A 17,836-nucleotide genomic window follows, 5' to 3' on the forward strand; every position below is an offset into this window, starting at 1 on the left:
GGTTGAGGCCATATATTTGCTATTGTGAATCGTGCTGCAATTAACATATGAATGCAGGTATCTTTTTTTTTTTTTGAGACAGAGTCTCTGTCACCCAGGCTGAAGTGCAATGGTGTGATCTCTCAGCTCATTGCCACCTCTGCCTCCCAGGTTCAAGGGATTCTCCTGCCTCAGCCTTCTAAGTAGCTGGGAATACAGGCACCTGCCATCATGCCTGGCTAATTTTTTTTTTTTTTTTAAGAGATGGGGTTTCTCCATGTTGGTCAGGCTGGTCTCGAACTCCTAACCTCAGGTGATCCGCCTGCCTCAGCCTCCCAAAGTGCTGGGATTACAGGTGTAAGCCACCGCACCTGGCCTCTCAAACCTTATTGTTTGGAAAATCCACTTGGATCTTGCTGGTGCAAACAGAAGAGCAGCTAGAGAGTCAACAAGATGCCAAACTAGAGAAGGTCTGAGGTGAAGTGAGCTGTACTATGGAAAAGGACAGCAATGGAGTGGCATACACGGGAATCTTGTACTATGCAGTGACCCGGAAAAACACGGAAAACTTCAAACATAATAATATAGAAAGAACAACGTGAAAAAAATGTTGGAAACACTGGAAGCAAATGCCAATATGCAAAAGTAGACTGTTGAGTGGGAGCACAGATTATTTATGCCTTCACTTTACTTCCCAAATGTTATGAAACGTAGGAAAGAGCAACTACATACCCGTGTCTCCAAGTTAAGGTTGGCAGTTTTCCCGTCCACTGTGACACTAAGAATAGAGTCGTCCTTTACACTTATACAGTCTTCTCCAAATATGTCCCTTAAAATAAGCAGAAATGCAGGATTAGTGAAAAAGCCCAGCTTTACATATTTAAGGAAAAAAGTAAAACAGAAGATAGGTCCTAGTTCTAAAGTAGAACACTGTATTTACTTTTTTTTTTTTTGACATGGAGTCTTGCTCTGTTGCCCAGGCTTGAGTGCAGTGGCTAGAGTCCAGCTCACTGCAACCTCCGCCTCCCAGATTCAAACATAATAATATAGAAAGAACAACGTGAAAAAAATGTTGGAAACACTGGAAGCAAATGCCAACATGCAAAAGTAGACTGTTGAGTGGGAGCACAGATTATTTATGCCTTCACTTCACTTGATTCTCCTGCCTCAGCCTCCTGAGTAGCTGGGATTACAGGTGTGCACCACTGCAGTTGGCTAATTTTTGTATTTTTAGTAGAGTCAGGGATTCACCATGTTGGCCAGGCTGGTCTTGAACTCCTAGCCTCAAGTGATCCACCTGCCTCAGCCTCCCAAAGTGTTGGGATTACAGGCATGAGCCACCATGCCCAGCCTGTATTTATTCTTGAGACAAGCTTCTTATTTGCCTTGATACAGCTCATTAAGTTTATAAAACAGGGAAAATACACAGCTATTATTCAAGAATGATCTATTTAGCAGGCATCATGCTAGGTGGTTTATATACATTATCTTAACCTAGAATAATTTTGGTAAGGATCCTCTTTTACATGTGAAGAAAACAAGACACAGAAGTTAAGTGATTTGCTTAAAGCCTCAGAACTAGTCAACAGCTGAGCTGGCATTCAAATCCAGGTATCCAGGTTTAAACGGCTCCCAAGCCCACTAGCTGTCCACTCCTACTTTAATTAAACTCGGTACTTACCGAGCATCTTCTATGCGGCAGGTGCTGTGCTAGGAGCTGGGGATACAGAAGGCACTAAGACATTGCCTCTGTCATCGAGAGAAACAGTTTTGATCATTAATTTCAACATCGTCCCCACTGGTACAGAGGTGTTGGGAAATAGCAGTCCACCGGCAGGCTGAGTGCAGGTAAGAAAGGCAGGCAGTGACTCTACGACCCACGGACCATGGTCAGCCTAGGACAGTTAAGCACTGACAACACCGTAGTAAGCTGGGGAAGCGGGGAGTGGGAATCAACTGCTTGCATCTTCAGGCAGTTACTGTTCATCATATGTGTGAATAAAGTTAGCTGGGACCCTAGCCCAAAAGAAAAGATTATGTTTTATTTATTTATTTTGAGACTGAGTCTTGCTTGTTGCCCCGGCTGGAGTGTATGTCATGATCTTGGCCCACTGCAACCTCTGCTTCCTGGTTTAAGCAATTCTCCTCCCTCAGCCTCCTGAGTAGTTGGGATTACAAGCACCTGCCAGCACACCTGGCTCATTTTTGTATTTTTAGTAGGGGTACTTTAGATGGGGTTTTGCCATGTTGGCCAGGCTGGTCTCAAACTCCTGATCTCAAGTGATCCACCTGCCTTGGCCTCCCTAAGTGCTGGGACTGCAGGTGTGGGCCACCACACCCAGCCAAAAAGATTATATTTTAAATACAGAAATGTATTCAAAAGGATAGGAAAAAAAGGTTTTATTTCCATGTGATCCACTGTTGGCTTGTCTAAAGAAACCAATACATTTACTCCTATCTAATCCTAAGTATTTAAACAACTGGGGAAACAGCTGCATTTTTAAGGGTACGATTGGCTTTGAAGTTTCAGGACATGGGAACCTCCCATTCCTGGGTCGAATGGAGGCTGTCTCACACTCTTGTTCCTCAGAGTTGAATAGTTCTGGTGTATTTGTGAGAGGTGAGGGAGAGGAAGGGGAGGTGGGAGGAGTGGTGTCAGGAGGACAGGGAGGAAGGCCAGAGTGAAGGTCCAGTGAAGAGCCACGGCCTTCCACAGACTGCCCTCCCCACGGCTCCCGAGGACCAGCTGCAGTGATGTGAACTTCCACTCTGCACCCTGACTGCAGCACGTGGGAGAGCGGGGCCAGTGCAGGGTCACACAGGTTTTCTATTTCTGTAGAGCCTCTGGGAACAGAGCCACCAACAGGACTGTTGTAGTCAAGTCCCTGGTCATCAACACCCACCTTCTACAATAGGGCTCTTTAACCTGGGGTCCCGGGATAGCCGGTGGGGAGGGGGTTGTCTAACCTCCTTGAAATCAAAGGTAGAACTGCATATATGTATGTCTCCCGCCCCCCGCCCCACAGCCTTACCTGACTGCCAAAGGGGTCAAGGATGTAAAAATGATTAAGATACTCAGACTTCAACACTGGCAGAGTTAAGTCCTCTGCAAAATGAGTTGAGAGAACAGAGGCTCCAGGGGTAGGAACCAGTAAAATCTGTGGCCTTTTCAACAGCCATGGAAATCACTGTGCCTGCACTGTTAGCTGGTTTTGTATGAGAGGAATGTTCTTTAAAATCAAAATGACAACACAGAGAATACTGTTTTGAAGATGTATGACAACTTCTATAAGCAAAGTCATCATGTAAAGCCTATCTTTTTTTTTTTTTTTTAAAGCCACCAAACTGCTGCTTTAGTGGGCCGGGTGCGGTGGCTCACGCCTATAATCCCAGCACTTTGGCAGACGGAGGCAGGTGGATCACAAGGCCAGGAGTCCGTGACCAGCCTGGCCAATGTGGTGAAACCCTGTCTCTACTAAAAATACAAAAATTAGCTGGGTGTGGTGGCACATGCCTGTAGTCCCAGCTGCTGGGAGCTGGAGGCAGGAGAATCGCTTGAACCTGGGAGGTGGAGAGTGCAGTGAGCCGAGATTGCGCCATTGCACTCTAGCCTGGGCAACAGAGTGAAATGAAAGTTTATGTCTACAAAAAAAACAAAAAAAACAAAAAAAAACGTTAGTGTAGAATTTTGGGGAAAGGAAGGAACGGACAGAAATCATAAAAGCCTTCTAAACTAGGAGGACACCTTACTTTGTTAAAATGTCTAATGGGGTGAGGGCTCACGGCTATAATTCCAGCATTTGGGGAAGCCAAGACAGGAGGATCCCTTGAGCCCAGGAATTTGAGACCAGCCTGGGCAACATAGGGAGACCCTGTCTCTCCAAAAAAATAAAATTAAGTGGGCATGGTGGTGCGAGCCTGTGATCCCAGCTACTCGGGAGGCTAAGGCAGATTGCTTGAGCCTGGGAGTTGAGGCTGCAGTGAGCCGAGATCACGCCGCTGTATTCCAGTCTGGGCAATGGAGCAAGACTCTATCTCCCAAAAATAAAAATAACATAAAATAAAATAAAGAGAAATACTTAGTTTAAAGGTAATTCATCGCTTACAGACTATCTAAGAGTCTAGAAGAACACTATTTTACAAAGAATTCACATTTAACAATACATAAAATAATTCTTGAAGATACAGTAACATTCAGCTAAGATTTCTGTACTTGTCCTTGAAGAGAATGTTTTAACCCTCGCTGACTGTGCCAGCATCCTGAAGCAGTGTATTACATGAAACACCAATGGCTGACCTAGCAGGCCACAGGTGAGTGCGGAGCGGGCAGGGAACGGTTCCAACCCCTCTCCTTCCTGACAGAGAAGCAGGCCTCAGAGCAGTGCAGTGGCCTGGTCAGAGCCACACCCCAGTCCTTGTAGGAGCCAGAGCCGAATCCAGGCCTCCTTCTAGCCCACTGTCACTACCTTGTTGAGAAATAATGGGTGAAAAACTTACTGAAGCATGATCTCCAACCTCTTGCTATAAACGTGCATTTCTAATTTTTTAGAAACCTTCTGTACTGCACCTGGAAAAAAAAAAAGCGACAGAGTTCAATTTCTAAATTCCTATTCAGAATAATTTCCAAATCAATAATCAGAATCTGGTTACTGATAAGTTAAAGTGGTTAACTATGGAATCCTTAAAGTGACAAGCATGGGCTTGTATTATTTGCCTGCTAAAGGAAATGGATACTTTCATCATTTAATTTCATGTTCTTTTTATTTGTATTTTTAAAAAATTTTTCTATTACATCTTTTTACCCTTTCTCCAATATTTCATGTTCTTATTAAAGAACCACAAAATGGCACTTCATATTACTTTTAGTTTTATTTCCCACATTTCTCAAACTTTACATTTATGATCACGGGCAATTAAAATAACTCCAGGAATTCTAGGGGCATATTCAAGCTCAGAGATCTATGAAGTCTTTTATCTAAAATGTGGTATAAATTTAGCATTCTGTTAGATATTATTATTTTAATAAAAATTAATATTTAAAATAACTTGTCTATTAAATTACTCAGCTTTCCTTCCCAAACAAAGAAACCTGACAGTTTGGGAAGATTAGCCCCCTTAATATGGAGTTTTAGACATGCTCTGACCCCTCATTCCACAGCTCAGCGCGTCACCAGTAGCAAAAGAGCGCAGAGCTCATGGTCTGGCGCTTCCCCAGAAAGTTAAACAGTGAGCATTTGACCCAGTAATTCTACTCCTCGGTATAGATCCAAGAGAAATGAAAGCGTGTATCTACCGAAAAACTGACATCCAAATCTCCATGGTGGCACTATTCATAAAAGCCGTAAAATAGAAACAACCAAAGTATCCATCAACGGATGAATGGATAAACAAAATGTGTTGTGTCCACACGATGGGAAATTATTTGGCTATAAAAAGGAATGAAGGACCAATTCATGTGCAGACGGATGAACCGTGAACACAGCACAGCGAAGGAGCCCAGTCATCCAAGGCTATATACTGTATGACTCCATTTATCCGAAACGCTGAGAACAGGCACATCCAGGGGGGCGGGAAGTAACTCAGTGGTTGCTTTGAGTTGGGGAGAATATAGAGATTGGGGCATCACAAGTAAGGGATATGGGGTTCCTTTTTGGAGGTGGTTGTTTATTTATTTATTTATTTAGAGACAGGGTCTTGCTCTGTTGCCCAGGCTGGACTGTAGTGGTGTGATCACAACTCACTGCAGCCTTAATCTGGGCTCCGGTGATCCTCTCACCTCAGCCTCCCAGGTAGCTGGGACTACATGCATGCACCACCATGCCCGGCTAATTGTGTGTGTGTGTGTGTGTGTGTGTGTGTGTGTGTGTGTAGAGACGGGGTTTCACCATGCTTTCCAAGCTGGTCTCAAACTCCTGGGTTCAAGCAATCTGCTCCCCTGGGCCTCCCAAAGTGCTGGGATTACAGGTGTGAGTCACCATGTCTGGCCTGGTGTGAGGTAAATGTTTTAAAGTTGATTGTGGTGATGGTTGTACAACCCTTAATATGCTAAAAAATCACTGAATTCTACACTTTATATGGATGAATTGTATGTGAATTATGTATCAATAATGTTGTCACAAAAAAATAGTGCAGAATTTTAAAATCCTTCAGACAAAACACACATACACCCTATATATATGAATATTTTTACCATTTAATTTCATGTTCATATATATATATATATATGTATATAAAACGAACAAAAAAGACTTCATTTTACAAAAAGGCTATCAGAATATAATGAAGAGAAGGCAACCTTGGTGGCATTTGATCTGGATTGAACAGACTAAGATAGGAAGCGAAGGCCAGCTGAGCTCTTAGAAGGATGGGAGCCTTAGAGCTGAAAGCTGGGCTGGTCCAAATATGAAAATCCGAAGTTTAGATAGGAAGAAGTCAGTTTGATAAATAATAAATATACATAATCAACTTCCTCTTTTATATATTTTTTATATATATACGTGTGTGTGTGTGTGTGTGCATGTGTGTGTGTATGAAATGGGGGAAAATACCAGAAATAATCTTATGGACTCACCTATCAACAGGAAAATGTAATATAAGACTGCAATTTCTTTCTTCTTTATTTTCCTTAGAAAGTGTGTCATGCTCTGTTGCCCAGGCTGGAGTGCGGTGGTGCTATCCTAGCTCACTGTAATCTTGAACTCCTGGGCTCAAGTGATCCTCTCATCTCAGCCTCTCAAGTAGCTAGGCTACTTGTGTGCTACCATGCCTGGCTAAGACTCTGTCATTTCAAAGAGACTTCAAAAATTATGATTTCTTCAATGCACTTTCAATTTCTCAGCCCAAGTAATTACTTTCTCATGTAACACTATGACTTTTTAAAATAGTATATCATCTAAGTGTAGCTTTATTAACTCAATTCTGCACTCCCACATACCTATTTCAATCTACTCTATGGAAAAGACCCAAAATTGTCATTTCTCCTAAACTATTCTATAATTCAAACCATAGTTCATCTAATTCTTTTTAATCCATGAATTTCAACTGTATATACAACTAACTACTCGCCTATAATCTCAGCACTTTGGGAGGCTGAGAAGGGAGGACTGCTTGAGCCCAGGAGTTTGAGACCAGCCTTGGCAACATAGAGAGACCCCATCTCCATTTAAAAAAAAAAAAAAAAAAGCCCAGGTGCAGAGGCTCACACCTGTAATCCTAGCACTCTGGGAGGCCAAGGTGGGTAGATCACTTGAGCTCAGGCGTTTGAGACTAGCCTAGGCCACATGGAGAAACCCTGTCTCTATAAAAAATACAAAAATTAGCCAGCTATGCTGGTACACATCTGTAGTTCCAGCTACTTGGAGGGCTGAGGTGGGAGGACAACTTGAGCCCAGGAGATCGAGGCTGCAGTGAGCTGAGATCGCACCACTGTACTCTAGCCTGCATCAGAGTGAGACCCTGTCTCGAAAAATAAAGTAAAATAAAAATATAAAAAAACACAAAGACAAAAAACTAACCAGGTGCTAGCCAAGAAAGCTACATAATAGAACTTTTATACTTTAATTATCATTAGTTTTATTATTAATTACTAAAATAAGCACTTAATTGACATGTAAAAACAGTCTCACAAAATATATTAAAAAATAAATATCTAAGCTATGAAACTACTGAAACTTTCCAAAGTTTATGTGTGTGTATATATGTATGTATATATATATTTGCAAATTCCTGCATTAATATTTAGACAAACTCATCAGACACATGAGATCATATTAAACACAGAATATACAATCGTCCGACACGTATGCCTGTCCTTAATAGGTCTGTGTGTCAAAACAGGACACACACATGCTGAAAGCAGGTGCCATGTAAAACAGAAGAATGTTATGGAATATAAAAACAAAATAATGTATTTTGAAAATATGTAAGATTTCCCCTTTGGTTAAGAATGGGGACACATAAATTGAGGTTGGTGGTGAGACACACACACACACACACACACACACACACCCACACACACACCCCGCAGATACAAATACAAGTTGTTTCCAGAATATGGACTGAAGTGTCAGGAGGCTAAGTTATGAAAAGGGAGAAAAGTGCCATCAAGGAAGAATGGGATTGTTTCACAGAGGTGCCTTGAGAAGAGGGCAACTTTTTCTGTAAATGGCCAGATGGCATTCTAGGCTTTGCAGACCATAGGGTCGCTGTCGCAATGACTCGATTCTGCTGCTGTAGCAGGAAAGAGGCATCAGAGGAGATGAACCAGTGCGCACGGCTGTGCTTCGGTAACACCGTACTTACCAAAGCAGGCGGGCTGGGTGTGGCTTGTGGGCCACAGTCGCTGACTCTGCTCTCAATGTGAAAATCCCAGGTTTGGATAGGAAGAAGTCAGTGTGATAAATAATAAATATACAGAATCAACTTCCTCCTGAGCAGTGTAAGTGTCATGTGTACCAGTTCTTGCAATACTTGTCACCTTTGAAAGGAGCAAGTGCTACTTATTAAAACTTAGCCCCGCGAGTGACAACTCGCCATGCTAATGTATCACATACATACCCCGGATCATTATGTTAAAGTTCATCCTGTCTGTTCTCTTTCTGTCACCACTTACAGCTAATCCAACAGGAAATACTGCTGGCTTTATTAAAACGACTCCAGAATCCAGCCACTTTGCGATATCCCCACGACTTCCACCCTAATCTGGGCCACTGTGTGCCACCTGGATGACTGAAGCAGATCCCAGCTGGAGCCTCTACTTTCTTGCTTGCCCTCTTAACAGTCTACTTTCAGCAAGCACCACGGTAATCCTTTAAAAACTATCAGATCCTGTCTCAGCCCCACTCAAAGCTCTGCAGCATTGCCTCATTTTACTCACACTGAAAGTCTGAGGTCCTTACAATAGCCAGCAAGACTCTATGGGATGTGCCCAACTCCAGACCCTATCAGGAAGCCCTGGGACACACCAGAATGTCAGATCCTTGGAGGGGGCAGATCTGTTTGCTTTGTTCACTGATGTTTTGCAAGCATTTCGAGGCATGCCTGTAATCCCAGCACTTTGGGTGCTCGGTAAATATCTGTCGAATGTTAATGAAAATATGCAAGCACTTCATCATCCCAGAGGAATATAAAACCTCATTCTCCATAAACTACAAAATGGGGAAGAACTAGGAAACACAAGGCACCCAACCAGCTCAACAAACGCTAAATACACGGAACACATGGAAACAGCGCGGTTCTGACCTGTCTGCAATGAACCTCTGCTGCAATGGCCAGAGGCTAACCAAAGGAATGAATGTTTTTATTATTAGCGTCAGAGGGATCACTAATAAAATAGTGATAATTATTTTAAATTCAATTACTGCTGATTAGAGTAAAGGTACATTTCACTTTGGACTGGAGCATTAAGAGAAATAATCAAGATAAAGGCAAACCAACCTACGACAGGCCATGCATTCCTTCCTGTGTGAGACACACATGAGCTCTGTGGAGATGATCTGACGCCACAGCGCCTCTTGCTCTTCAGCGCCACTGCTAGGCAGAGCCCTCATCAGAACAGCCGATGCCACCCTGACATCTCTGTGATCCCTCCTCTGCCAAACGGAAAACAGGCTGGCAGAGCTCAGACCCTAAACATCACCAAAGACCCTGCAGTCACACAACATCCTAACCGGCCTAAAAAAATGCCATTTTTGCATAGAAACTTCATTTTTCAGAAAAGTATATCAATTTCTAATTAGTTGACTATTACAAAAAAGACTTCATTTTACAAAAGGGCATCAGAATATAGTGAAGAGAAAGCAACCTTGGTGGCATTTTACTTGAACTGAACAGACTGAGATAGGAAGTGAAGGCCAGCTGTGCTCTTAGAGGATGGAGGCCTTAGAGCTGAAAGCTGCGTGGCCCAAAGCCCCTGGGCGTGATTCTGCTCTCCGCACCTAACCCTCTTCCCCACGCCACTTTCCTAACTTCTGCACCACTCCTTACTCATGATCTTTTAAAAAGATCCTCCTAGGCCTGGTGTGGTGACTCAAGCCTGTAATCCCACCACCTTGGGAGGCCAAGGCAGGCAGATCACAAGGTCAGGAGTTTGAGACCAGCCTGACCAACATGGTGAAATCCCGTCTCTACTAAAAATTCAAAAATTAGCCAGGCGTGGTGGCGGATGCCTCTAATCCCAGCTACTCAGGAGACTGAGGCAGGAGAATCGCATGAACCCAGGAGGTGGAGGCTGCAGTGAGCTGAGATCACGCCACTGTACTCCAGCCGGGGTGATAGGCAGAGACTCCATCTCAAAATAAATAAAAATAAAATAAAAAAATAAAAATATCCTCCTGCAGCTGGGTGCGGTGGCTCACGCCTGTAATCCCAGCACTTTGGGAGGCTGAGGCGGACAGATCACCTGAGGTTGGGAGTTTGAGATCAGCCTGACCAACGTGGAGAAACCCTGTCTCTACTAAAAACACGAAAAATTAGCCGGGCATGGTGGTGCACACCTGTAATTCCAGCTACCCAGGAGGCGGAGGTTGCGGTGAACTGAGATTGGGCCATTGCACTCCAGACTGGGCAACAAGAGCGAAACTGTGTCTCAAAAAAATAAATAAATAAAAAGATCCTCCTTCCCACCCTGCACACCTTTATTTTTACCACCTAATATAAGTAAGAGAAAAACAATTTTTTTTTTTTTTTTTTGAGATGAAGTATCACTCTGCCACCCAGGCTGGAGTGCAGTGGCGTGATCTCTGCTCACTGCAACCTCCGCCTCCCAGGTTCAAGCAATTCTCGTGCCTAAGCCTCCTGAGTAGCTGGGATTACAGGTGCCTGCCACCACCCCCGGCTAATTTTTTTTGTGTATTTAGAAAAGACGGGGTTTCACCATGTTGGCCAGGCTGGTCTCAGACTCCTGACCTTAAGGGATCCGCCCGCCTCAGTCTCCCAAAGTGCTAGGATTACAAGTGTGAGCCACCGTGCCCAACTGTAAGAGAAAACTGACAACCGCATTTTTTCTGTCAATATTTTGTACCCCAGGATTAAGACTGTGACCCTAAGCATCATGTAAGAATCAAGGGTGCGGCATTCTTCTGTGGCTTATATAAACGCACAGCTGTCTCTTGTGTTACAGGCACATGGGAGGAGCCATTTCCCATGAGTTAATTCAACTAAACAAGTTATCAAATGATGTCCAAATGATCATTCTTACAATTACTGAAAACAAATTCAAATACCAGTGACTCAAATGAATAACAGATTTAGATTGTCTAAGTATTTATTTGTTTATATTACAGATGCAGCATAAGAAATGAATTATAAAGTAGTCTGCTAAACTTTTTTCTCATGAAATCAAAGAACTAACTAACTGTGTATTTTCAAAGAACAATAATATTCTCTCAGAGCCCAGGATCTAATGGCATGTGAAGGGTAAAGGCTGAGGCTTCCCAGAATACTTCCTGTACGGTCACTTTCCCCAGCACAGCACATAGGACTACTCCATATGCCAGAGACTCACAGCTCAAAACATGTAAAGAGCGGGGTACAGTGGCTCATGCCTGTAGTCTCAGCCACTCAGGAGGCTGAAGTGAGAGGATCATTTGAGCCCAGGCATTTGAGAGCAGCCTGGGCAACAAAGTAATACTTTGTTTCAAAAAAAGAAAAAAAAAAAAGACATACTATGCTGACTTAAGTATAAAATAGAATCAAATAACACAAAAATATCTTTACTGTTTTCTCTGTTTGAAAATTGTCCCACAGGGTGATTCAATTCTGTTCAACAAATTTTATTAAATATGAAGATAGTAGCATATCTTCCTAATCTAACTGGCTCAATTCATCAATATTTTGGAATTTCAGATTCAATTATTTTTAAGAGGACTGCTTCTAAAAGGATTTTATCTTAGTCTTAACTACAGCCAGGTTTTTGCAGTATGAGTGAAGAGCCAGGATAAAAATAAGCAAAATACTAACAATACGCATTGCTGTGTATATTTTATATCTTAAAGATCACACAGAAATGATCAAGTTTGTTAGGAGTCTATTTACTGCTTTTTAGTTCACAGAAACATAAGAAAAATGAAACAATTAAAGGATAAAAATGAGTGGCCAGATGCGGTGGCTCACACTTGTAATCTCAGCACTTTGGGAGGCTGAGGCAGGTGGATCACGAGGTCAGGAGTTCAAGTCCAGCCTGGCCAACACAGTGAAACCCCATCTCTACTAAAAACACAAAAATTAGCTGGGCGTGGTGGTGGGCACCTATAATCCCGGCTACTCGGGAGGCTGAGGAAGGAGAATCGCTTGAACCTGGGAGGCGGAGGTTGCAGTGAGCCGAGATTGTGCTACTGCACTCCAGCCTGGGCAACAGAGCTAGACTCCGTCTCCAAAAAAAAAAAAAAAAAAAAAAAAAGGATAAAAATAAATGAACTCTTACCTTTTCTTATTTTGGGATTTGACTGAACTTCCAATATCACAGTTGTTACTGTATCCGCATACATATCATTAGAAGGGTTTGCCAGCCACTGGAAAGCAAAAGGCAGAATTAGGAAGTGACCTACCTATAGTGACCAACCACAAAAGCTACGACTACAACCCACCAAACCATGGACTCTACATATGGAACTACTGCTTCCAGTATTTTCATTGAAATTCACTGACTCACTGTTTACTAAAATTAATACTACAATACTTCTCTAATATTCTATAAAGAACAAAATTATACTGAGCACTTCCTTTTGACATGTTTTATAGGCATTATCATTTAATTTTCATAACAAATAGCATAATTAATTTCATTTTATAAAAGAGAAAACTGACTCAAAAGTAACTTGTACAGGATAATTACTGGTACTGGGACTGAACTCAAATTCCTAATGCTTATATTTAGTATAGCATATGACTACAGACAGAATGTGAAGAGGGTAATTTTTTTTCTTTTTTTTTTTTGAGATGGAATTTTGCTCCTGTTGCCCAGGCTGGAGTGCAATGGCATGATCTTGGCTCACTGCAACCTCTGCCTCCTGGGTTTAAGCGATTCTCCTGCCTCAGCCTCCCAAGTAGGTGGGATTACAGGCATGCACCACCACGCCCGGCTAATTTTATATTTTTAGTAGAGATGGGGTTTCTCCATGTTGGTCAGGCTGGTCTCGAACTCCCGACCTCAGGTGATCTGCCCACCTCGGCCTCCCAAAGTGCTGGGATTACAGGTGGGAGCCACAGCGCCTGGCCAAGAGCGTAATATTTTAAAATATTTACTTTTGCTTCTCACACTGAGCCTCAGATCCCCTGGCTTTTGTTCCTAGGGTAAACAATCTCTGACGTGTTTACCCTAGGAACAAAAATATATTACCTACTATGCATGTATAAATGAATGAATGAATGATAGAGGCAGGGTCTTGCTGTGTTACCCAGGCTGGTCTTGAACTCCTGGGTTCCAGTGATCTGCCCACCTTGGCCTCCCAAGGTGCTAGGATTACAAGTGTGAGCCATCATACGCAGACTCTAATAGTATTTAGTAGAATGAGCTAAATTAATGTCTCTAATAACTTTCTCCCTTTTTCTGATATTAACATTTTACATATTGTTGTATGTAACTTCATGTTTATAGATAACTACTCCTTTTCACACTTTGTTTTTCGTTTTTTCTTTTGAGACAGGGTCTCACTCTGTCACCCACGTTGGAGTGCAGTGGTGCGATCTTGGCTCACTGCAACCTCTGCTTCCCAGATGCAAGTGATTCTCCTGCCTCAGCCTCCCAAGTAGCTGGGACTTTTGGTGCCCACCACCACTTCTGGGTAATTTTTGTACTTTTAGCAGAGACAGGGTTTCACCATGTTGGCCAGGGTGGTCTCGAACTCCTGACCTCAGGTGATTCGCCCGCCTTGGCTCCCAAAGTGCTGGGATTACAGCTGTGAGCCACTGGGCCTGGCCTGATACTTTCTTTAGTTGCTTTTAGCCTTATGAATCAAATTTAGACTTAAATCACAGGATTGTATTGGGACCAAAGCTGACAAATCTTTTTTGTTTTAAAAATAGAATGTATGCGAGGTGGGTGGATCACTTGAGGTCAGGAGTTCAAGACCATCCTGGCCAACATGGTGAAACCCCATCTCTAACTAAAAGTACAAAAATTAGCTGGGCATGGTGGCATGCACCTGTAGTCCCAGCTAGTCGGGAGGCTGAGGCAGGAGAATCGTATGAACCTGGGAGGTGGAGGTTGCAGTGAGCTGAGATCACACCACGGCACTCCAGCCTGGGTGACAGAGCAAGACTCCGTCTCAAAAAAAGAAAAAAAAATTAGAATGTATGAATGAAATAGTTGACCGTCTACCTTGGCAATTTATATACAATTCTACCTTGGGGCATAGCAGTAGATAAGATACCTCCCTGGACTATTCAATGGTAGGACTCACTTTGAAAATCCTTCTTTAAACTTAACAGGTGCCAATCTATCAAAATCAACCATGCAATTCCTTTGGTATCTGTCTTCCAAACTCCACAAGCTGGAGTTTAAAATTCTAACAGGAACCACATCACTTAATTTAATAATTTCTGTCCTTTCCAGATTTGGGTCACTTTATTGTTGTTTATTTGAATCTTCAAAATTCTGCTCTTTTAACGAGTGGTACCTAAGTTTGTTTTAATTTAACATAATTAAATTTTTTCCTTAAGAATTATAAAACCTTTTGATATAACTAAAGACATCCTGGAATACCATAAAATCAGGTAAGATTTATATGAAAGGACTATACTTACTACACATACTAAATACAAACCCTTAATTTATTATTAGGTTTTTGTGACTACATAGAAAATGCTCAGCTACTTAATAATACTTAATGCTGGTCCTTAAAACATATATATGTTTTATATACAGCAGGTTTTATGAGGGAGATACACACACACACACACACACACACTTTCCAACAATATTCTTTTTCTAATTGGGAAGAAACTAATATTCTCTACAATTGTCATGAACTCTTTTTAAAACTTTTTTCTCTCATTGTTTAGGTAAATGATCTTTTCTTACTTCTAATACCACCATGCCTGGTTCTTGTATTACAGTAATATTTTTGAACACTTTCAGAGCAGGTTTTTCTTGAATTTCTAATTCTTCCACATCACCTGAAAGAAAGATGTAACTATAAGATGTATATACTTTTCTGATAATCTTCCAGAGACCATTCATTTGTTTATAGAGACAGTTAAAGCAGCTACACAATGAAAAAGTTAGTAACTTATTTGTATAGTCAATTTTTAAACAGCAAAGTATAGCAACGGAAAGGTCTGAACATGTATTGCAAACATTCATCTATCTAGGTAGCATTTACCTCGGACATCAAACATTTTATCAGTAGCAAACTTAAGTGGTGTTCAAACATCTATGTTTTGTATACAAGAGATTTAGCCTTCTACTAGCATCTTTTAACGTATGACATAAAATTAGTCAATTGTTGCCAACTAGTTTCGTCTACCTTCTGTCTTCGTAAGCTTCAACATTCTACAGCGAAATTCTATTGTTCAAGAGACTTTTCTGGTCTTTCTAGCATCCTCTTACTCAAGGACAGTTCAGACATATTTTATTAACCTTCTATGTTATGACAGGTTGTACTAGTGCAAGGTTCCGAGGTTTTAAAAAAAGGTTCTTTCTACTGGTTTATTTTATGGTAGTACTTCATGAGTCATGAAGAGCGTGACTGATGGAAAATATATTTTGTAATATGAAGTATTCTTGCTTTATCAGAAAGTCCACACCTTTTAATTTAGTCACTGCCCCTCATGATGTTAATACACAAAATCTCGAACTCAAATGGTCTAATATGAAAACAGACTAGGTTTATTTTCTCACTGGCCTTTGGCCAGTGGTCATGAACTCTTACAAAACCTGCTGTATAGACTGGTATCAATAGAGCCAGAAAAATTATTTTCACTGATCAAAGAAAAGAAACAGATAAAATTTTAGGTATGGTCAAGTAAAAGAGACTTCAAACAAGGAAAAGAGACTACTAGATTTTAAGTGGGTCAAAGATAAGTATTACAGAATTAAAAAAAATTTTGAGTATATTTTCTAATTTTTTTAAAGTTTTTAATTTTTTTTTCACAGGACCATCAGGCAAGAATATGAGTGTATTTTCTAAAATTTCACATAAAGGCAATAATAACATGATCATATATATTAATAAAACATACAATTCTGAGACAATTATCAAAATTAAGTAACATTCTTTTCTAGGTAGAAAATTATCTTTAAAAAGACAGAAAACAACGAAATGAATTTCAATACACACACACCTGTCAACTTCTGCAGCTGGTAATAGAGCAAATTAAAGGGACCAGTATATGGAATGGCCTGGGTCTGCTTTACAGTGCTCATTGCCAAGTCAGTATAATCTGAAAAGAAAATTAGAATAGACTTGAAGAAACAATACCAGTCCTACAAAACACATACCAGGAGCAAAGAAAAAAGAAATAAAAGCAAAGTAAATGTCAACATGTTTTTCAGAAAGCTAACAAGATGCTCCTTAATTTGGTACCACCTTACATTTCCCCACCGATCTCCCTATGTCCCCACCTTTCTCCTTCAGTTAACTTCTGCTCCAGCAGTAAGAAAGCACCTCATGGCCAGGTGCGGTGGCTCATGCCTGTAATCCCAGCACTTTGGGAGGCCAAGGCGGGTGGATCATGAGGTCAGGAGTTCAAGACCAGCCTGGCCAAGACGGTGAAACCCCATCTCCACTAAAAGTACAAAAATCAGCTGGGCGTGGTGGCGGGCGCCTGTAATCCCAGCTACTCAGGAGGCTGAGGCAGAGAACTGCTTGAACCCGGGAGGCAGAGGTAGAAGTGAGCTGAGATCGTGCCATTGCACTCTAGCCTGGGCAACAGAGCAAGACTCTGTCTCAAAAAAAACAAAAAAAAAAAAAAAAAGGAAAAGAAAGCACCTCATGTTCCCAAACATACCAGGTTCTTGGATGCCATAGAGCTGGTATGCCAGCTGTCATCTGCCTTCTTTCCTTGGTAACTCCCAACAATCTTTCACCACCTGGCACAAGGGCTGCCTAATTTACCAAGCTTTTCCCAACTGCTGAGGTGCACTGTCTGTCTTCACATACTTATCATGCACTTCTATATGCCACTGAGCAATACTGGGACTAGCTCTTTCCAAGATTGCTTCCCTCATTAGACTGATTTCAAGGGCTAGGACTATGTGGCATAAGAGTAAGAGCTCAGTAACTCAGAATGAAGGCACAAGTCAGACAATGACCTATGATGCTATGAAGTCTGACAGCTGGGCAATCTCATAGGTAAATACCTCACCACTGCTACTATTTTTCTTTTCCTTTTTTTTTTTCTTTTTTGAGACAGAGTCTCACACTGTTGCCCGGGTTGGAGTGCAATGGCGTGATCTCGGCTCACTGCAACCTCCACCTCCTACATTCAAGCAATTCTCCTGCCACAGCCTCCCGAGTAGCTGGGACTGACTACAGGCACGTGCCACCACACCCAGCAAATTTTTGTATTTTTAGTAGAGACAGGGTTTCACCATGTTGACCAGGATGGTCTCAAACTCCTGATCTTGTCATCTGCCCACCTTGACCTCCCAAAATGTTGGGATTATAGGCGTAAGCCACCATGCTCAGCCACTGCTATTTTTTATTCCAGCATAAAGTACATATAATGTATTAGTACCATGTAAATCACCTTGAGCACAGCATTTACTTGAAGATAACACCATATTCATTGGAAAATGACTTACTGATGGCTCAGTAAATTTATAAAGACAAAGAATGCACATGGAACTGTGTATCAACTTTGGGAAAAAAGCAGTTTACAAACTTAAATGTAATCTTATTAGTTTTGTGCAATTTTT

General features: G+C 41.6%; 1 protein-coding gene across 7 annotated transcripts in view; it reads right to left on the minus strand.

The window, feature by feature from the left end:
- CPSF3 (cleavage and polyadenylation specific factor 3) overlaps positions 1–17,836 on the minus strand; it is a 51,232-nt gene that overhangs the window by 2,342 nt on the left and 31,054 nt on the right. For 3 of the 7 annotated variants that reach the window (XM_074012377.1, XM_045369823.3, XM_045369825.3), the window contains 5 exons: positions 16,261–16,359; positions 14,999–15,093; positions 12,401–12,488; positions 4,477–4,546; positions 712–808 (listed from right to left, as the gene is read on the minus strand). In XM_074012377.1, the coding sequence (XP_073868478.1) occupies positions 712–808; positions 4,477–4,546; positions 12,401–12,488; positions 14,999–15,093; positions 16,261–16,359 (449 nt within the window). Of the gene's footprint in view, positions 1–711; positions 809–1,660; positions 1,818–4,476; positions 4,547–9,414; positions 9,570–12,400; positions 12,489–14,998; positions 15,094–16,260; positions 16,360–17,836 lie in introns of all 7 variants that reach the window. The other 4 variants (XR_012422694.1, XR_012422691.1, XR_012422692.1 and 1 more) reach the window with 3 other exon arrangements.

The sequence above is a fragment of the Macaca fascicularis genome, chromosome 13 (genome assembly GCF_037993035.2).
Source record: "Macaca fascicularis isolate 582-1 chromosome 13, T2T-MFA8v1.1".
Taxonomy (NCBI): domain Eukaryota; kingdom Metazoa; phylum Chordata; class Mammalia; order Primates; family Cercopithecidae; genus Macaca; species Macaca fascicularis.